The 22,006-nt window shown below is 39.2% G+C and overlaps 1 protein-coding gene across 4 annotated transcripts in view; it reads left to right on the top strand.

The window, feature by feature from the left end:
* PTPN14 (protein tyrosine phosphatase non-receptor type 14) overlaps window positions 1-22,006 on the top strand; it is a 113,029-nt gene that overhangs the window by 28,227 nt on the left and 62,796 nt on the right. For all 4 annotated transcript variants that reach the window (XM_050314667.1, XM_050314668.1, XM_050314670.1 and 1 more), the window contains 2 exons: window positions 12,714-13,039; window positions 20,227-20,396. In XM_050314667.1, coding sequence (XP_050170624.1) covers window positions 12,866-13,039; window positions 20,227-20,396 — 344 coding nt within the window. In that variant the 5' untranslated portion in view covers window positions 12,714-12,865. The remainder of the gene's footprint in view (window positions 1-12,713; window positions 13,040-20,226; window positions 20,397-22,006) is intronic.

Here is a 22,006-nt window from a genome sequence, read left to right as displayed (position 1 = left end):
TGTATTTTTATTATAGTCTATCAGTATCAAGAGGAAAGCAGAGCTGGTGCTATCTCTGAGCTGAACTGCACTTCACGGCCATAGACAATAAATTGTAGGAGTTTCTCATTCCGTACTCTGCATGTTGTTTGTAATAGCTTTATCTGTCACTTCATCCCTGGCATCAGTTCTGTAAATAATTACCCTGTGACCCTTCAGTCCTTAGTAACTCTTTCAAAAGCACAGCTAATCATTTTATAAAAGAAGCAGACCAGTTAATTCTTGGCAAGTTTGTCCTGGAGCTTAGTATCTGGAAATGGAAAGGATGAACTTTAGCAGTAATAAACAGCTTGGGTGGAACTGCAGTGAGGTGGCCACTTGGTGGGAAGTGCTTCCCTTTTCCGTTCCAGTGACACTGTTCCGTGATTACAGGAATTTGTATTATCACAGACTCATCTCAGTGGTCATTTGTTGAATAAGATGCACACTGGCATCACATTTTTGTCTGCAGTCTGATTTCTGTTCAACCTGTTACCATTCTGCACTGGTTCTAGAAAGGCTGTAGCTGGGGACATATCTCGCTCCCACACTGTGTCGGTACAGATTAACTGATTTCACAGGAGTGGGGGCCGCACTTAACAGCACTTCAGAAGGCATGAGTGTCTTCTCAACTGCCAAGGACAGATTTTTGTTTAAGGCAATCACTACCTCCACATGTCATTGCCTGCATCTGCAGCAGAACTGGGGACTATGAAATTTAATTTCCTCTTTCAAAGTGGACGTAAATATAACATTTCTGGCTATCTGTCTCACAGCCTGTGGGCTTGCTGTGCTAAATCATTTAGCTCCTTTAAGACATGAATGCAATCTGTAGTCCATGTCCACATTAAGCCACAGAGGAATGCGAATATCAGGCTTCAAGTTAAAGAAATGAAATGCTTCCAACTTGCTAACCAGAGACAGGATTACAGGGAGAGCTGTGCCACATGGGTTTTCTCCACTTATTTTTGTTCCTTGTTTCTACTCTTCTCTCTGTGTTGCAGTTAAGCTGAGTGTGAATGTTAGGGATACCTCATCACCTTAGAATTCAGTGAGCCCATTTATGTGATACCAAGCAAGATAACATGATACGTACAGAGATATTGTTTAACTATTTTTATTTTGCTCCAGCTTCTTCTGTTCTGGTGTTTAGGTTTTGTACTTACATAATCTATATATAATATTTTTCTTTGCCTGCATTCAGTAGAACTTCAGGGGCCACTACAGTGTATCCAGTGGATCAAAGGCCTGTTTGTGCCACTTTGATACAAACATATAATAAATACATTTACTTGTAGTTGTACAGAAGATGTTTTGATTTTGTGCAAGTTGTGTCTAGATCTAGGGTTTTTTAATAAATTGTGCAATTTAAATTTGGAGTAACCTTACTGGTTCTCATTTGAGAACTAAAAGTCAAACTAACTGTTCTGTTTTAAAGCTAAATTGCTTGTAAAGAACGACATAACAAGAAAATTTTAATGTCTGATGTAACGTTTTTCTCTCTCTCCATTTTAATATAGCAATTCCCCATTTTAATATAGCAATTCCCCATTTTAATATACAAAGTCTATTACGTGAGCTACAGAGGGTCACAAGCTTACGAGTCAGTTTTGGTCTTTGTTGCTCCAAGCATATGATAAAATGTTAACGTAAAAATGGATTAATCTGAGCAAGAAATAAAGATTATTTGTTTTAAAGAAGAACTTCTCAGATCATGATGAAGTAAAATTTTCTACAAAGCAGTATTTCACTCTGAAATGTTACAAGGCAACTACCTTCTCTAACAGGGTTGGTTAATAAGAATTAGGCTATAATCTCATTAAAAGCTGATAACCTCAAAGGGTGAGTATTTTGTCCAGACTCATGGGGAAAGGTAGTAAAGTAATGATTGAAGCACTGTTAGGAAAGGTGAACAAAGAATGGCATGACACAGCTTTTAGAATTTATTACAGTGGGTTTGTGTATAAAGCTGCAACATGTATTTTATACTCCAAAACTAATACAGTTGTACTCATCTTCAGGGCACAGATGTTCTCTTAAGTAGAATTAATGGCAAATAATATGTTGGAGAAAATAAACAGTCAATCTAAACAGATCTACTATAGCACTGCTACAACCAAAAAAGGAAAATTAAACTTTTGTACAATGAAAGATGGTGGGGTTTGTACGATTTCTTCCTCTGTCAGTGTAATTAGTGACACTTATTGGAATACAGTGGAACTAATTTCATGATTTTTTTTCTCCCAAGCTCCTTTGAAAGCTTTTGAAAAACATACTAATGCTGAAGGATTCATATTGATAGCTTGAGTAGTATTTGAGGTGTGTGAGAATTTTCCTCTTAAAAATTATTAGAAAATAAATAGACATTAGTTGCTCATAATATCTCAGTTACTATGTGCTGTTCAACTCTGTGATACCCAGGTAATTGTTTTTAGATCTTGTTTATCAATATGATCTGCCACAGAGATGAAGGAAAAATGCAGAGAGCTGCTCACAGAGAGGGGTCCTTTTGTAACGTAGTAATTCTGAGACACTGGTCAAAGAAGTCAGTCACTTCAAAGAAGGTTCCCCCCTAGTCCCCTCCTTCTTAGCCATAAATCTTACTTCTAAGTATTTTGACTGTTTCAGTCTAGTGTTTAAGCCCACACACTGGGCACTGGAAAATAATCCTTTAATACAGAAAGAAAAGTACTATTAGCTAATTTCCGGCAGCTATTCTGTATTTCAGATGAGGTGTTTTGCTGTCGAAACAAATGCAGTTATTCACAGACTGTGGCTGTGTGATTTACATCAAGGCCTATATTCAGTAAAGATAACAGATTTGCTTTCTTCATGCATGTGCCCACAATATAATCCTCCTTTGATACAACTTGAAGGAATTTTCTCAGCATTTTGTAGCATTGATGTTTCAATGCATTAAGTAGTGGAGAGGCTTTTTTCCATGCAAGTTCAAAAGTTCATATTATGATCTTGTATGAGGTATCTACTTGTGTAACTAAATGTACTCAGTTGTGGTTTGAGATTTACAGTGTGCATGCATTTTTAATTTTATTTTTTTCTTCTCTCTCTCCCTCTTAACCCCATTTACTTCCACCCCATCACGCTTGGCTCTCATTGCTTATCTGCAGGCACTTTTCCTCCATTGCATTATCCCAGTTCTTTATCTAATATGTGAATGGGCCTAATTGAGCCTCTCCAAGAGAGTGGACCATTGCTCCAAACTTCAGAGAAACTGAACCAAGTTTTATTCTTACTGTATGCCTGCAGGTATGGGTCTTGCTTCAACTGGTGCTCGTCTTGTTACTGACATCAGTGGGAGCAGCACTGGATTTCATTTCCGTAAGGAAAGGGGCAGGTTTGCAGTTTAGAGCGACCACCATGTTGTTTACACTTGATGTGTTGCAAGTTGAGTGCTTCTTGTTGATCTTTCCCCTCTCCCCTCAATTGTGCATATGATTCTTTGGATTTTACAAGACAGACTTTAAAAGAAAACATTTTCTTTCCTGATGGTCCAAGGAATCCACCTGTTTTGGGACCTCCTTATGTTAAACAGATACCTTTTTGACTTCTACAAGAGTTGCAGGTAGTGTGCTACATTTTGGAAATCTCTAGTTATAACCCAAGTCTTCCAGTTTTTGTTTATTTGAATGACTTTATTTTATATATATATATATACACATAGATATATGTATTAAAGGAAGTGAAGAAGAATGGAGTGTACATAAGCATGATCACTGTTTGATTAGAAATTGTAAAAACTCAGTTGTATAGGCTGTATTAAAAGCAGAAGAAAGGCAGAAGCAGAAATATCACACCTTTATTTCAATAAAGTGCACAGGACCATATTTTGCTGCTGTAACACACCTTCCCGGCAGGGTCTCAGCTGAGAGCAGAATCGTGTGAATCCAGGTAGGCAGCTTCCAGTCTTCATCTGACACCAAAGCCACGTAATGGTCTCCAGGCAGACCTTTCAATCCTACAGGCATTGTGGCTATTTTCTTCCTGATCTCCAGGTGCTCTCTTGTCATTGTTCCATTGCAGAATCCCAGTACAGAAGTGAAACTGCACCCAGCTCTTGAGAATAGACATTTTCTTGTTTAAGCGGGATAGGTGATGTTTGAACTTGGGTGTCTTTCTTCTTAACCAACTTTTTATTGCATTATTTAAAATTATACATGAAGTGGCACCAGTTTATACTAGTGGATGTTTAACTAATGTGAATGCTCTGGGGTATATCATTTTACTCTCTATCTGATACTTGCTTCTGTTGGAGCAATTGGTCCCGTGCCTCATGTTATCTTGTGTTTAGAACTTTTTAGTTTGACTCACATCTTTGTAACATGAGAGAACAATGAAACATGCTGTAAGTTTTCCTGTGGTTTTTACTAAGCATATAGTTCACTCTTTTTACAATATTTTTGCATGCCTATCAATCACATTTAGCAAAAAATGCAACCTCTTAAAATCACTGTAGCTCCATCAAGTTTGAAGGAGTTGAAACCTTTCAGAAAGGTCACTAAATGAAAGGAAAAGTAAATGGCACTATGTTGCTACAGATTGTAGCCAGTAGGTATAAAATAGGGACAAAAAGTAAAGAATCCTGTCAAATCTTCCCAGAGATTTTTAAGTCACTTGAATACAATGGATTTTAAATAGGTGACCCTTACAACAATGGTTAGATTTTCCTGATCTTTGATTGTTTAGTGAAAATATATGCTGCAGGACCTCGTGTCTTTTCTGAAGGGTGTCACTTGGAGACCAAGTGTAGTACCAGGTCTAAAAGAAAGATGTGCCAAAATAGCAGAATGCTGGTCTCACTGCTCTTCTGAATGGTTTGTCCCATGTAGGAAACATAATGCATCCTGATGATGCAATATTAACTCCTCTTACGGACATTCAATTACAGAATGCTTTTTATATTTGAGGGGCAGGGAGGGGAAGAGGGGAGGAAAACAACACCCCCCAAAAAATTTGTGCAATTTGAATCAACTGACTATTTCAGGGAAAGCAACTTTTATTCTAAAGTAACTTTACCATAGAGGAATAATGGGAGTGTGTTTTGGGGAGTTCATTTGCCTGCTGAGACCAGCAGCCATCCCAAGGCTGTGATTTCACAAGGTGCTCAACTGACCTGACCAACTGCTGCCAAGGCAGAATTGCTCTTATTTTTCCTTCTCTGAGCTGAGTGGTTCCTCTCTTCCCTGTGCCCAGTGAGCTACTCCTCCTGGGCTCCACTGTGAGCTATTTAAACTCACTAACCAAGCTGAAAAGGATCATATTCTTTTACTAAGTTAGGAAGGTGAAGTGGCTAAGCCAGGAGGAGGTCCCAGCTGATTTCCAGAGCTGACATAAGACAAGCTGTAGCGATGTACTCTGGAATTAAGGGAGGGGGAAGAGAGCAGGACCTCCCTCCCATTTCTGGCAGTAGTGAGCTCTTAGATGAGATTGGCTCAGATACAAAACTGCATCCTTGAACCCGTGCCATCTATGCACTCCTGACTGTGTCTTATTTGAGGTCTTGGAATACCATAGCCAAGGTGTGATAGGGTTGTAAATGGTTAACTGCTATACGCTGCAGACCTAAACCCTACCATGGCAGAGAGGTGGAGCTACTGCAGATACCTGGCATAAACAGGCAGCGATTCTTGTTTGGGAAGGAAAACTACTGGAGTCTGGCATTTTGAATTTTTTTTTTTTTTTTTTTTAACTTCAGAACACAAAGTTCTATAAGGCGAGTGGTAACTTCACCTTCACTACTGATATTGTGTGCATTAAAACTGATCACAATGGCAATGCAAGCATCATGTAGGTATATTACTTTATGCAAATGCTACTCCTAACTTTAATGCTTAGACTATCTCAAAAAGAGTCCTTCATCAGTTGTTGCCTTAGAACAATCTGTTGAATTGCTGAGCTTATTCTGGAGCTATGAGTGAGAAAGTAATAAATAAGGTGCTAATTTGCAGTTTGGGAAGTCCACATCTTTTCTGTGATAAAACTGTTGGACACACTAGGTGAGACCTATAAAAGTACTTGGTACTTGTGGGCCTTGACACAGAAGAGTACTTAGGTGCTGCCTGATAGATTTGTATCCACAAAACTGCATAGTTCTGTGGATGCCCAAGAAAGATGTTTTTCATAATAAGGTTGGTGCTTTAGCAGGAGACAGGAGGAGGGAATAACAACAGGTGCACGTTCTAAGCTCTATGTGCTTCAGAGTCAGTGACTACATACTCTCAACAAAGGAGAGGAAAGGATAGAATTCTAACTGGTCCCCAATTGAAGTTGCTGTTTTGACTTTATTTAAACCTCTCTAGACATTTTATTTCGACTACTGAAAGCAGAATTTGACCCACGTTGGATACAGTGAAAACACATGACATTTTAGACAGAAAAAGATCTTTTACACTAAAGATGGATTGGCTGGAGAACAGAAGTTTTCTTAGGAAGGAAAGGCTGTGATTGAATTGGAAAGTAGAAATGCTAACTGAGATGGTTTTTTGATCCTTGGCCACTGCATGTTGTTGTCTGATGACTCACAGTAGTGGTAACAGTAGCAGTTGTCTTCTGAGTTCAGTGTCCTAGAGAACCCACGGCATCTGTTCATGCACACAGGTATGAGATCTCTAGATGCTTAGAGACTTTAAAAGTTCTGTGTAGGATATTGTAATAGTTATAAAAATGAAATAAAATCATAATTTGACTCCTTTTCCAGAATGTGGAGGTGGGAATGTTAAGTTTTGTTGGATTAGGGGAATATTTATATCCCACCCCCACCACCACAAGAATTTTTAAGGATTTAAATGATTGAGGATGAGGTCCATGTCTTGCCATGGACCCTATAAACAAGTAGTTGAAGACAGTGGCAGAAGACTTGTATTATGTAATGGTTAAAACCTCATTTCATCTGTCCAGAGATGAATTTGACACTTGAGAGGTAATCAGGCTTTATGAGAATTCCATCCATAACTGAGTAGGATACAAAACTGTGTGGGATACAGACACCTTGCTGGGCCCAGAAATACTCCTTGCCATGAAACTCTACCTGCATGAAACATCCATGACAGCAATCAAAGGAAAGAAAGCTAGATTTTTTCCTCTAGACAGATCTCAAATAGATGGAGATGGGTTGTGTCAGATGTCTCCCATACACTGTTATTTTTATTCTTCCCTAAAACCGTAGGCCAGTGCACCACTTGCAGCCTACATCAAATGCTGCGGTCTCACACCCAGCCCAGGGTTACATACTTCTGTTAGGTGTGCTGCTGCTCCTGCAGTGCTAGGAATGCTGGAGGGGTGCCATGAGCTGTTGGTAAATACAGGCTGCAGTTTGACAGTAATTGCTTTCTTCCTGGAGTTTCAGAAATTACGTACAAAAGCAAATGAAGTGAGAGAAAGCGTTCTGCTTTAAGTGCATTTCATATCAGACGCTATTTTTATTTATTTTTTTATGCTTCTTTGAATGTAGTACAGCCTGTACCTGTTGTCTGTAATAGAGGAGCAAGTCACGTACTTGGAAGTATCCTGGGAGTTATTTTGGCCTCAATTATTTATAAGCCTTTCTTCTCTCCTGGCCTTCAAATAAATTTAAAGAAGCAGGAGAATGCCCAGTGACTGTAGCAGTGCCCTTTTCCTCACAAAGCAGTTTCTACTGCATGACCTCTTCCTCATAAAACACCTACTGGCTTGGCTTCCCTTGCTCCCTTCAGTCTGTTTTGTTTTAAAACTACTAACGAACAAAAATCTGGCCAGCCCCAGCTGACTTTGGAAGAGCTAAGGAAGAATTTTTTGTATTTCTGGCTTCTTTTGGTTCTAGGTTTGGAAAATGTCTAAAATAATCATTCATTTGCTTTTTGTGTACTAGTGGTTTGACCTGGTTTCACTGTAAAGTCTCATTTAAGAAAAAAAAAAAAAATAAAGTTTTGGAAAAGCAGAAATTTTTATCTGCTTCAGGTAATTTATATCCATAGGGAGAGTTTATATTCTGTGCAGAAACTAACAAAGTTTTCTTAAAAATCAGAAGCAATTCTGTGTTGCATATCACAGTGTGAATCTGACCTAGTTCTTCATGCAGGACTGACCAGTGAAGAAGGTGGGTTGCTAATAGTAGGTAGCACTAATAGATTAGCCTTTTCCTCCCTAAACATTTATAGCTGTGTTATCTGCAGCCTGAAGGTGTTTGGTACCCAGCATTGTGCTTGGAAGATATTCTTGGTTGTATGAGAGATGCGGTTTTTTCCTGCCTCTGGATATGTGAAGAACAGTGTTCTATGGCTGAACAATGGGGGAGTGGTACTTTCTGAAACCCCTTCTGTATAGGGAAGGATTTTTTGCAAGACTGATCAGTGATTCCTCCTCTCCCACCCTGCAAGATGCAGCAGTGTTATGGAGAAATCAAATACCATTGGAGGGATCCACACCTCAGTGTCTGCTGCCTTTATACAGACAATATGCTGGTAAGGCTTTCAAGCAAAGTAAAGAATGAGGTAGGTAAGAGTTTTCTGAGCTGAAACATACGTGGTTTACATCAGGCCCATCTTTAAACTGGTTTTTAGTGAAAGCTGCTGGGAGAACTTATTTTGTGCTTGGCATGAGATCATGAAGTAAAGGTTTATTTTTATTCTGTGTCAAATATCTTTTCATTTTTTATTCTATTTTGCCGCCTTTGGTCTTCCCTACTCCACAACCATTGACTATCTATATGGCTTTTTTAGGTAAATAACATAAATAGTGTGATTCCAATGTCTGTGATAGCAAAGGGGCTGGCTCGTATTTCATTGTTTCCTTAGTCTGCTGAAACAGGGGAATATTAAGCTTTACCAAGAATCCACTAAGATATTGTCTCTTTGTCTTCCTACTGATGAAACTGCATTTAGGATAGATGCTTTTTTGAAAAGCTGTTTGTTTGATTTTTACATTTTGTACACCATGTTTGTCATCAAACTGTTCCAGGAGAGATATTTTGCAAAACTGAGCCTCTGTCTCAGATAAGCATGCATTGGAAGGAGTTAAAGATTTAAAATACAGTCAGAGAGTAGAGCTGGCCTGGTCCTGTACCTGTAAACGATGTTGCCTTTTCTGGCCCTGAGTGCGCCTGTGTGCCTCAATGGCCCTGACCAGCCTCATCTGGGGCTTCCACCGCACCCTCTGCCCACAGGTCTGGGACAATCATTTCAGATCAGCCTCTGCCCAAGTTGTGTGGCAGATCATCCTCCAACCATGCCTCCTGATGCTGGAACCTCTTGAACCTGGTTCAGTGCCGGCCATGCCTGGGGCTGCCGATGGACCCATTTGCAGCACCCAGCTCTGCTTGTCAGCTCATGCCCCCCAAGGCTGTGCTCTGCGGGGTGAGGACACTGTCCTGCCAGGGTCACCCTTGGCTCCAGCTCACCCCTCCTTGCATGGCTGCCCTGTTCCTGCTGTTCCCTGACTGTGCCTCTGCTTTTGTACAGCACTGGCATCAGCACATGCCTGTCTAAGCATTGCAAAAATCTCAGTCTGTCAGACTATTACTTTCCAAGATACTGAGAGTGTTAGTGCTGTGTTTTTGTTTTTCAGAGAGACCCTATTTCAACTTCCGATTTTGAGGTTTCACTTTTGAATTGATATTCATATCAGATAACGGTGATGGCTCACTTATAGAACTTATAGATGGTTAGATGGGCAGATAACTTGTATGTGCTTCTGCAAAGCCTTTTTTTCCTTTTTTTTTTTTTTTTGGTAGCTGTTTTCTGAGAAATGGTTGAGGGACCTAAGGTTTCTTGTCTGTTTTATATACCTGCAAAGTATGTACTTTAAAAAAAGGAATTTCCACTTAGCAGAATGTTTAAAGTCCAAAGCTTATGCTCTAGCTAAGAACTTTGTTTAATTCGGCACACTTTTTAGAATGAACTTAATTCGCAAAGAGCAATTGATACACAAAGTTGAAGGATGGCAGTGGGGAGGGAAAGAATCCAAAATAATGAAAACAGGGAACAAAAAGAAAAAACAAACAAACAAACAAAAAATAACAAAAATTTTTAAAGGGCCCAGTCTAATTTCTCTTCAGAAAAATGATTCCTTAATAGAAAATGTCAGTTTAAAACTTGTCAATTTTGTCTCTTTCATCGCTGAAACACTGTTAATAGAAATCTTTTGTTAAAATTAGGACAAGTTCATGGTTATCTGATAAACTGTTTATAGGCTTGCCTTAGTTTCACTGGTTTTGTTTTGTTTAAAGTGGAAGTGTGAGTTTGAGAAGGGGAATGTTGTGAACGCCTGCACAGTTGTGGTTAACTTGGTTAGGGACATTGCTCCTCCTTGGCAACCTTTAAATTGGGAAAGGAGATCCTCTAATGGAATCCTTCATTTGGAAGACCAAAACACTTCTGTCTTCCAATGACATCTTTTTTTTGATCATCTACAAAATAATAATGAGTAAAATGCATGCTTCCGATGCCTTCAAGATAAAACAAACATTAAAGAACCTTGCTATACGGGAATTGGTGGGTTTTCACACGTGCCTTCCGGGATAGCTTGTCTGGCAATAGCTGTAGTGTTCGATGTGCCTGGACAGCAAGGCCAGGCACTTGGGTTTTTTTAACCATCATTGGTTTCATCTTTAGGTTACTACTAACTGTACAATTACTGTAAAGAAAATGGCTTATACTCTGCAAGGATATGTGTGCAACTTACAGTAATGAAAGATAAGGGTGTTTTTGAATTGAATTGGCCAGTTGAAACTCTCAATGTGTCCAACTTAAAATAGTCTGCAAAGCCAGAGGCTGAAAAAAAATGCTGTTCCTGATAAGATGTAGTCCTCCACACCCTTCCCTCTCTGTAATTTCCTTCCATTCTTTCCACTTTACAAATTCATGCTGAAGTTTGAGATACGTTGGCCAGCAAGGTAATTGGCAAGTAGTTGGCAGGGGTTAAAGCCTTAACCTGGCCTGCATGTTTTAGTAGATAGGTCTGAAGCCATTCTCCTGAGCCGTGTTTAACGAGCTGGTTAATGTTTGTTTCAATTCCTTTTCTATGAGTCACGGGTAACACATCCCTGCCTCGTCAAATTGTTGTGAGGATGTATTTATGTGTCTTTGATGGCTTCTGACGTTACAGCAATGCAAGGTATAACAGCTCTCTCATGCAATTATGTGAAAACAATACATTATGCCTGTACCCATGAAAGCTAAAAATGGGAGATTAAATCACAGCTGCTAATTTGATAGGTTTGTTTGCACTTCAGTCAAGTAGCACGTGCTCCTTCTCAAAGTCTTCTCTGGTGAACCTAGTAGACTACCAGTGAGAAGTTTTGTGGTTTTCTGTTTGTGTGGGGGTGCTTTTTGTTTTTTTTTTCCGTTTTGCTTGTGTTGCTTTAACCCCCTAATAAATGTCAAGCTATACTGGCTTTGGAAAATGCATTTCATGAAATATGTGAAATATTCTTCTAGTGTAATGATAACCACTCTAGTCTAATGGGCAGCTTTTAGTAATCTCCATAACAACTACATTCAGTAAAAAGTGAAAATAACTGATTTGTGCAGTTCTGTGCCAAAGGGTACATGTGGGCAATGTACTATCTGTTTAAAATGTGATATTCAGCTGAATGATGCACACTCCGCTGGCAATGTCTTCCTGTACTTCTCTTAAGAAGCAAGGAAATGGGATCTAGTGTTCCATTTGAAGTACTATTTGTTAAGAGAAATGGACTTTCAAATGCCAGTGTTTAGTGTTCCTCCTTTCTTTCTCCAGAATATTCAAATAAAACCAGGAAGGCTTGGTAGCAAGTAATTTCTTTTTGATTTCATTCCTCTCAGCACATGGAAAGCTGGTTGTGTCAGTGCAAATGCTTTCTTTTAGTTTAGCTTGAACCTACTCTTAACTAAACTTTTTTCTTTGTTTTGTTTTAAAAGAAGTGGATCTCACAGATGTCATTGTTTCTGTATCTCTAGTTCTTCTGTTTAGTTTGTGTTTTGGCTCAACAGTTGCATGTGTCCCTGATAAATTTTAGGAGTATTAGTTAGAAAAAATATCTAGAATATGTGTTCTTTTGCTCCCACTCGGTGTTTTGCTGGTCTCTGACAGCTGTGTTCCTGCAGTTACTCATTCCACCTGAAAGTGTGAAATGCAGAATTGCTTTGGAGCTGTAAGTGAGGAAAATGCCAGGGATTGCCTCAGAGGAGGCTTCTCTGAAATGGCTGGGATGCTTCTTGCCTTTCACATGCATATTTTAGGTTTGATTTTTTCAGAGGTGCTGAGTGCCTGCATTTCCTGCTGACTGATGCCAGCCTTTCTTCTTTCAAAATCGCATCTCTTTTCAATGCCTCTGTTCCTTAGCTTTTTAACTGTTTTTCAAAGCTGGCCTGAGGGCACCAAAACTTGAAGATTATGTTATAGACCCCTGCGGTGGGGGTAATGGTGGGAGAGTTAGCACCTCTGGATGCGTGCCCTGTAGAGTTACCGTTTGTACTGAGTTTCTCAAAGAACAGCTTTGTAATTAAATCTGTACTTTAAATTCAGCGCCAAAATAGTATTTTGAAAGGTTTGTTGTATAAGGTGTTCATTTGGGAGATGTAGTAAGTGCCTGGCAATCCTGTTTGTGAAGGTGTTTAATTTTATGGTTTTAAATGTGACTCTTAAGCTTTTTCTCTTTCCCACTGAACTTTAGGAACACGTTATTTCACACTGAAGTCTACTTATTTGTATGTATTTTGCAGGAATCCCTTGAAGCTCGCCCTGGGAATGGACAGCTATTCCCATTTCTGGAGGAGAGTGATGCCAGTTGAAGAAGCCTTTGAGGCAAGTCAACAAGTGTGCTAATAACTCTCAGAAGAGCACAGGGAAGGGGTGACCTTCCAGGCCAACAACCATGCCTTTCGGGTTGAAACTGCGACGGACCAGACGCTACAACGTCTTGAGCAAGAACTGCTTTGTGACAAGGATCCGTCTGCTGGACAGCAATGTGATCGAGTGCACCCTCTCCGTGGAGAGCACTGGGCAGGAGTGCTTGGAAGCTGTTGCTCAGAGGCTGGAATTACGTGAGGTACGAGTAACCCAGGAAAGACCATCTGTCACTGTATAATTTGACACATTTTTAGCTCAGGCAGTCTGTTCATTTGAATCATGTTATTCTCAGAGCTGGCCAGATATGATCAGCAGCTGGAGCTTGGACAAACACAGTCTGATTGCATGAAAACTGAAGGCAGAACAGCACTCGAGGTTTTGGGCTGTTGCTCATCCATCATAACTTTGAGAGCTCTTTGTAATACGAACATGAGGTTTCTTAGAAAGCCATGGCTGTTACTTTCTGAACTGGGATGCCAAGGGACAAGTTACACGAACTTTTTCTGAATGTAAGCCTGGTTTCACCAGCACTTATGGCTGAATTATGCCAGTGGGAAGGAGATCCCTCTGGCTTTTAAATATCCACCTTCATAGAAATATACTCTTGTTACTATAGAACTAAAATAGGCAACAATTATGTGCAACTGGTAACAGTTTGAGGATGGTGATTTTTTCCTTCCTTTTGTTGAACTGAAATATTTTACATCTGAAATTCTGAAAGGCTTCTTTTACATTCCCAGTGCTTCCAGAAAGGCTGAAGAAACCAGTCTAACCTTAATAAAGACTGAAATCCTTATTTACCTATTTCTTGCTGTAGAGTTCAGTGTTTATTTTAAGTGCTGAATCCTTTTTAGAAGTACCTTTCCAACGTGCATAGGACAAATGAACTGACTGGCTTTTCTTACCTTCTGTAGATTCCTTGCATGTATCCTACATGCTTCTTGACTTTTTCAAATCACAGGTTGAAAACCATTGCCTGGAATTTACTGTGTTGTCATCTGCCTGTCCTGGCTGATTCTTTCTGTGAGCACAGCTGGGATATCTAACAATCTTGCAGTGTTTTACAGCCCCTTGCAGTGTCTTATGCAGTTGGTCCATAGACCTTTGTAGTAGCAGCAAGTAGCATGCAAATAATTGTCGCAGATGAAAATTAAACAAAACCACGTTTCATACATTCATAATGGTAAAGAATGAGAGAAGAATCTCACTCTGTGTATTTGCAGAGTAAACTGGAAAACGTGCGGACAGGAACAGGGCAGAGAGAATATTGCTCAGTGATTTTTCATACTTAGGTGGCTTGTTTTTTTAATATGGATTTTGGGAGAATCATCTCCTCCCTTTAATTCTAGAGAGGAACATTTCTCAGTAATTTTTTTCCCCTTGTTTTTTTTTTTTCTGTTGGTGATGCTTTAGGGTGTCCTTAGAAAGAAGTTATGTCCTTCCCTCTCCTTCTAGTGCAGAAAGCAGTGAAATGAATCAGGTGATTCTTTTCATATTCCTTGTGGGCTTATCTAGTTGGTGCAGGAGGAGTCTGAGGCCTAATGATTCTCTCTGGAGGTCCACCTGCATTTGCAAACAATAGCTCTGTCAGCAGGTTAGCGTTCTTTTCCACAAAGAATTTTGTGATTTCAGAATGTGTTTTTTGTTCCACTTTGGAACAAAGCCTGAAGTTTCAAAATTTTCCAGAGAAAAGACATTGGACAGTAGAGTAGCAAAGGAAGCTGTTTTGGTCAGTGTTCAGTTTCAAGGGGATTTTCTATTGCTTTGGGTTTTTTTTCATTTTCAAAATTATTTCTGTCATGCAAAAAGAAATATGTCAGCACAAAAAGTTCGTGTTTCAAGATAAAAAAATATTTTAACAACACAGAAGAGAATGCTTTGATGTTGTTGGAACGCTTTCCCCTTCTTTCATCACCCCCCGTGCTTTTTTTTTCTAAACAAAGTTTTGGCAATGTTGAACTAGTTTTGTAAAGTTCAGATTTCAACAATACAGCATTTTTGGACAGAAGTGGGTTTTTTCTTTTTGGTTGGTTTTTGTTTGTTTTGGTTTTGTTTGTTTGTTTGAGTTTTGGGGGTTTTGTTGTTGTTTTTATGAGAGAATAATTGACTTCTTTAAACTCTGAGAGTGTCTCCCTGCATCCTCTTCTGCTCCTTGCATGAGGAATAGTTGGAGCTAGAAACCTTAGGGGTGCTGGATACTGTCCTTTCTCTCAGTCTCCAAATTCAATTCTTCTTCTATCTACCCCTCTGGTCTTCCTGCCATGGTAGGATGAAGTAATTTGGTGACTGTCCCCTTCCCTCCCTAGACTTACCATAGCTTTTGAACTTCCTGTCCAGTCAAATTCTACAGAAGGTTCAAAAATACTGTGATGAACTTCAAATTTCTACAAGATTTGTGCAACTGCATAGCTAAGTAGAGAAACCGATTAAGTGTACTGAGGCAAAAATTCTTGCAGGCATCCATGCTGGAGAGAAACTTTTAAAATTCCATGAGTGCAGCAAAAATTTCAGCTGGAATAAGCCTTTTCGTAGAAATCAGCAAACTTGATGTACAAGTAAGGATAAGCCAAGCTTCATTAAATCCCATGCTAACAAAACAATACTAAAATCCTGTTTCTCTCTTTCATGCAGTCTCAGGTAATACTTCAGTTTGGTCTTATGTTTAAATAAATCTCAGATATACCACAACTTGTACCTTCTTGTTAGGAATACATCCTAGTCTGACTCAAGCCAATTTCTTAGAAATAAACAAAAAACTGTCCAAACCCTTCCTGCTAAAAGGCAAAACTGTTTGAGATATGCAGTGTTGTGAAGGACTGTCGATCATACCACACATGACTGAAAAACAGTATCTAATGGATTATGCATATTTCTATTTGATCTCTGGGGAATGCAACTCCCTGCCTGCCTGAGTCAGGGTTCAGGAATAGGTCAATAGAAAGTGGAGCCATGTAACTACTGTAAAATCTGTTTTCATCCTTTCAGCAAGGCTCTTGACAAAGCATCAGGTCTTCTAGTTGAACAGTTACCACTTCCAATAAAACAAGCTTTTATGCCAACATTATGTAAAAAGTAAAGACAAGAAGAGGGGAGGAAGGGAAAGAATGGAAATACAAGGTCAGAAATGTCATTTTATAATCTTGTATGTATGTGCACAGATGATAAAAGGGATTTTTTCCCAGTATAATGGCATTTTTCCTTTCAAGTCAGACTAAATGAACCTGCTTTAAATAGCAGGGTAATCTGTACAAATCTGTTGTGAGTCTTCATGTCTCCTTCTTCTTTTTGTTTAATTTACTTTTCAAAATGTTAAAACATTTGAAGATGGTATGTTCTGATGTACTGTAAGTGGGAGAGAGGACAAGAAGTTCCTTTCCAACCAAAATTACTTTTTTAAGCTAAATTTCATAGTGTTGTCTCCAGCACTACAATCCAAAGCAGTTTATGATGAGCTGAGCACTGCAGGCAGATGTTGACCACTGTGCAAGGGTGGCCTTTTGCTGTGATTCTGACCTTTATTTTCTTCTGCCCTAGAAGGTGCCCTTGTCTTGTAGGGCATGACTGAAAACTTGGGTTTGGCAGCCAGGTTACCTCAAAGTTTGACTTGGTTTGACCTGTCTTGCCAACAAAGCTGGGATGGGGCTCAGGTCAGGCAGTGCTTGGACAAAAGACCTTTTATGAACAATAGATTGCTGTAAATGGTGCCTTCCCCTCTGTGCAAGTGCCCTGGGATAGCAGGGCTCAATGCTTTTTGCCTGGAGGAGATGGAACTCTGTGTCTTTCTCAAGGATAAATATTTATCTGTCCGCTTAACTAGATGCTTTAATAAACACCAGGCAGCCTTGATGGTTTCTTTTGAATGACATTTGCTAGTTTAGTAACTGTCTGTCATCTCTGGTTGTTGACAATTCTGCTCTGTCCAACATTAAGGCGGGGTAGGTCTGGTCTTGGGAGTATAGCTAAGTCCAAGTCCAAAACGAATATGTTGTCTCTTGACTGGCAGCTACAATATAATCTATTTTAAGACTTCTCAGCACAGTTTTTTGTGCATCCAGTTTTCTGACTCACTGTATTTTCAGGATCACCTTTTCACATAGTGTCATTGAGGTGCAGAGGTGCTCTGGTGCTCTGACCACAGCTCCTAGAGGAGTGTAAACCAGCTTCCTTGTACTATGTATGAAGTAATATGTGGTAGGTAAGAGAAATTTTAAAACCTTGAGAGCAGTCTGTATTACTTCAGAGCTTGCCAGCTGTAGGTGTAGATATTTATTCCATGAAAAGTGAAGTCAGTGATTCACTCTTTTTACAGATGGACAAACAGACCAGCTTTTGGAATCAACCTGGTTTTCAATCAGCTGCCTGTAGATTAAAGACCCTGTTTTGATATTCCCTCTACTAATTTGTGAGGTGTCTGTACTGCAAAAATGCTTTGTGTACTGAAGAGCATGGCAACAGATGACTCACACTCTGTGAGGCCTTCTGGACAGCCATATGCCTGGTCATAGCATATTGAACTTGATGGTCCAACTGTTTTCAGTCCCACAGTCCTCCATTCCTGTTTGGGAATTATTAATATTCCTACCAGAGGGCGTATCTCCAGGCATTCAAAGTAGTGGCTGCAGAAGTCCTTCTTCACTGTGGGTTCTTAAAAAATACTAATGTTTTCAAGAAGTAAAGTTCCTGTGACAGGGAGCTGTTGTTCAGATAACTGTGTGGGTTGTTTCTCCAAAGTGGATGCATTTGTGACTTTAGCTGTGCTCTGCAGTCAGTTCCTGTGCTTCATCTGCAATTGCTTGATCTTCTCCAGGCTACTTTCCAGGAAAACAGTTGTCTTTTAACTGTGCAAAATACATGCTGCCATGTTTGGTCCATGATATCTGTTGTAGTCTAGAAGCTTCAACACTGCATTTCATTTACTTCTTGCTCCTTGGAATTGATTCAGGATTTTGGATTTGGTATTTGAAGAGCCTTTCTACTGTAGCAAATCTAAACTTTTGTTGTCCCCCAGCCCCACTCAAAGGGGAGGGACTGTGCTCATTTGATTTCTTTAATTGCAATACCCTTGAATAACTCTTAGAGTTCAGAGTCCAGATCTTCTTAGTTGTCAGATCTTTTACAGGTACTTGACACTGCAAATTTGGGTCCTAGGTGATGTGAATGTTTAAAGTAATATGGAAGCTCTGATTTCCCAGTTCTGCACTTTCTTGCTGAGGGTGAGCTGCCCTGCAGTGATTTTTAAGTATTTCTGTGTTAAAGGGTTTCCCTTATGAGATGGTAAAATCACTGCTTTTTTCCATCTTCACAATAATCCCTTTTGTCTAATGCCTCCACTGTTCCTCCCACTTTCATTTTTATCTAATTACTATAATGGTGAGAGTAGACGTGTATCAGTGAACTGGTTAATTTTATTTTAAGTTAATCCTATGGGAGATGCTGACTTCTTGATTTATTTGTGCCCTGAGAGATAGATTGATTTATTGACGATACCTTTAATTGCTAGAAGGAAATACTACAAAAAAACCAAGCTTGTTTCACTGTACCAGACTGAGCAGTGCTCAAGCTGTTTGTCAGGCTTAATTGAGGAATCAAGTTGAATTAGCTATCACCTTAGTTAAATGCTAGCCTGGATGTTTTCCAAAGTTGAAAATGTGTATGTAATGAGACCCTAAAGTAAATACACCTGTGCTGCCATTCAGAGTTTTGCACGATTGTCTCTTGCATGCCTTCAGCTATAAAGTAGTTGGAGCAGTGTTTCCCCTGCTGTTTTGTTGTCATTCGTAAGCATTTAAAATTTTTGGTATTGCTTTAGTTGTCCCTGTGTTGTGTGGTAAGTCATGGTGCATGCGATGGTTTTTATAGAAGCATCCTTAGCAAAGTGAAACAGGCTGTTGATGGTGGATTTTGCAAAGTGTAGCATCTGCAATTTGCCTGCTACTTTTGAAGACTATTTATTTAAAAGCATGAACACCTGGGAAGTCCAGTCGGTGAAATGTTTGTAGTTGATTTATTGGCCAAATGTTTTGAATGTATTAAAAGTAATTTCAAATGAAAACTTTATAAAACAGCAAATAAGAGATCTTTGTCTCAAATATCTTTATTTAAAACGTGGTGCTGTGTGTAAAGGATTGTGACTGCCTCTGATAGGATTGTTTTCCAGGTAAATTAAGATATAATAATAAAATGTTCTCTTTGCTTAGGATTAATCTGATCTAATGGAAACTACTGGAAAGTTTTCATTGAATAGGGAGTCAGTTGGATTAAACACCAAGAAAAAAGTTTATTGAAATAAAATGAGAAATTTGCAGAAATAGTAATGATCCCGCTTTCAGACCCTACATCTGCTTAGTGTCCCCAAAACTCCCTCTCACAGTTTCCTTCGTTGATTCTGGTGTTAGCATGAAGTGATGTTTTATATTGAAGACACTGCTGGAAATCTCCAGATGCTCTCAGATGAAAAACTGAAGAAAAAACTGTTGATGCAAACTTCATAGTTAGGTCGACAGCCATATTTCCAAGCAACTGATGGATTAATTCCTTTGCTAAATATGAATAAAGAAATGAATAAATAAATAAATAAATCCCTTGTGATGGAATGGCAATGCCTTCTGCTGATTATTACCAATTCATAATATTTGAAGCTCTAGTTCTGAATGCTGTTTCACATTAATTACCCTTCACCAGCAGCAGTACCATGGAGCTTATAGAATAGGTACTATCCTCACTGAGATTTACACTGGATAGGAAACAGCTGAGGTTTTTCTGGTATTCCTGTAGAACCCAGAGCAAACAACTTGTGTGATATGCACATTTTAAGTGTATGCTTGTGCATCATAAAATCTCGTGAGTGTATTAAAAAAATTGAGCAAATATGTTCTGCATTGGGTAAATGGTTCTGGTATTGGTAGATATATTTTGACTTATGCATGTGGGTTTGCATTCTTTTTATAGCTGGAAGAGTCCTTGTCCTTTGTGTGCAGTGGGCCTGATCCAGTCACATGAAGCCTTTGTGCTTTAATTCGGGTTTAGTGTTTACTGTCTGTTTGCAAGGCACTAGTGTCTTTTAAGAAAACAAAGACTCAGACACTTTATATAAATCATTTATGTCACCTGTGCCTTAATGTCAGGCAGAGCTCTTCAACGTGCATTTGGAAGAGATGGTAGGGGGCAGATAGTACTCTGTGAAGTATATTATACTGCAATATTAATTTGTCATTGTCTTCAAAAATTGTCCTACAAAAAAGGGCAGTCAGAAAGAAATGACTATGGTTTTGCATATGGAACAAGATATGCGATACCACCTGTTCTTATTTGCATTTGTGTCACTGGGTGTGTGTATGTGATCCAGCTGGAGAAAGTAAACTGACGCTATTTTGTTTGTTTGTCTAGACTCACTACTTTGGCCTTTGGTTTCTCAGCAAGAACCAGCAAGATCGCTGGGTGGAACTGGAAAAACCCCTGAAGAAGCAGCTGGACAAATTTGCCAATGAGCCCTTGCTTTTCTTTGGGGTAATGTTCTATGTGCCCAGTGTTTCCCGACTGCAGCAGGAGGTCACAAGGTATGTGGTTTCCCTCTGTTCACGCTGTCGTGATAGAGCTGGGAGGGAATGGACACTTGCTCTGTTTCTGGCTTTCAGTATTTGCTCAGGTATCATCTGGCTATTTCCTTTCCTGCTGATTGCCCAAGTGGGGCAAATAATGAGAGAAATCACCACTTAATTATGCCTGTTTGAGGGGAAAAAAAAGCACTGTATTGGTGAATGATTATGCATGACCAACTGCAGAAAAAAAAAAAAAAGGAGTAATAGTTATGTTTAAAATGTTTAAAAACCTGACATGACTTTTAAAAGGGACCATGGTGACTATACTTTTTTTTCTGTAACCCTCTACTGATGAAAAGGAAGCCATAGGCAAAGGACCTCTATATAGAGTTTTAGTTTAGTATTCTTATGTCTACCTGTGTTTGCTGAAAGTGAACTTTGGCATCTTTTTGTGGGTTTTGCCCATTCCACTCCTCATTTTTCCCCTTATGCTTCACAAAAAGATTAAAACTGGTGGAGGGTATTAGTCCTTTAATTATGATCAGGGTGTACTTTTGCAAACAACTTCAGTGGGAATTACTGTTTTATTGAGAGCCCTGTGCTGCAGTTGTAACAATACAACTTGTTTTGAGGGGCCGTTCTTGTAAACCACATCACTGTGTGGTTTTTGCACATCTGTGCAAAATTAAATTTAATCCAAAAAAAAAAAAAAAGAGAGCAAGGAAACAAAAGAAACAAAAGCCCACCTCACCCAAAAAGGGGTGGGTTTGTTTTCTTTTTAACCAAAATTATTCTATTTTTCTGGTCTAGAGGAAAGTTGCATCAGAAAAACTAGAAGTAAAACCTGGAATCAGTGGATGAAGGCTACAGGGTGGCAGAAGCCTCCCCACTGAAAAAAATGTTCTTTTGGTGCAAACCTGAAATTCACCACATGGCCATAATGTCTTAAAAAAAGATGTATAAATAGTGGAGAAAAAGTGTCTTTAATTCTAGAAGGTGTGTAAGAAGTTTTATATTGCAGATTGTGTATTTTAAAGGATTTGTACTTGTCACTGAATTGGAAAATTGACTTTGATAAGATTTGTTTCTTAAAATGGCAGCTGTCAAGCCATCCCTTGACTACTGCACATGCTGATTTCTTGCCAAGAAGTAGGATAAAAGCATCATAAAACTTAAATTTCTCTGCTAATAGACCAAACATTAATGCTTCTCTGTATCTGTACCTTCCTGTTTTGTATGCATTGGGAGAGGAAAGCCTCATATTCTTTTCCTTCAGAATTATTTAACGTGCAGACAGAATGTCTGAAATGTTCTGTTGCTCATATTGACAGCCCAATCCTGGCCTAGCTGTGTGTAAGGAAGCATTGCAGCTACTTGGATGCTATTATCTCTTCAAGCTGCAGCCTGCAGTGCTGATTGCTCATTCATAGCTCACCTGCAGGGGTATATTTGCTCATTCTGCCCAGGTTGGTAATAACAGAACATTTCAGTGACAATTGAACTTCACAGCGCTCTGAATTGGAGTGGCTGCTGAATTGTTTTTCTTTCTGAAGTGATTGATAGCATAAGCTGCAGAGTCTTATAAGTGGCTCTTATGTTTCTTTAAATGTCTGTATCAATGCCAGCAG

The sequence above is a fragment of the Myiozetetes cayanensis genome, unplaced genomic scaffold, assembly GCF_022539395.1.
Source record: "Myiozetetes cayanensis isolate MyiCay16 unplaced genomic scaffold, myiCay2020 scf2-11, whole genome shotgun sequence".
NCBI classification, from domain to species: Eukaryota; Metazoa; Chordata; class Aves; order Passeriformes; family Tyrannidae; genus Myiozetetes; species Myiozetetes cayanensis.
This window is presented reverse-complemented; position numbering and strand designations above follow the sequence as displayed.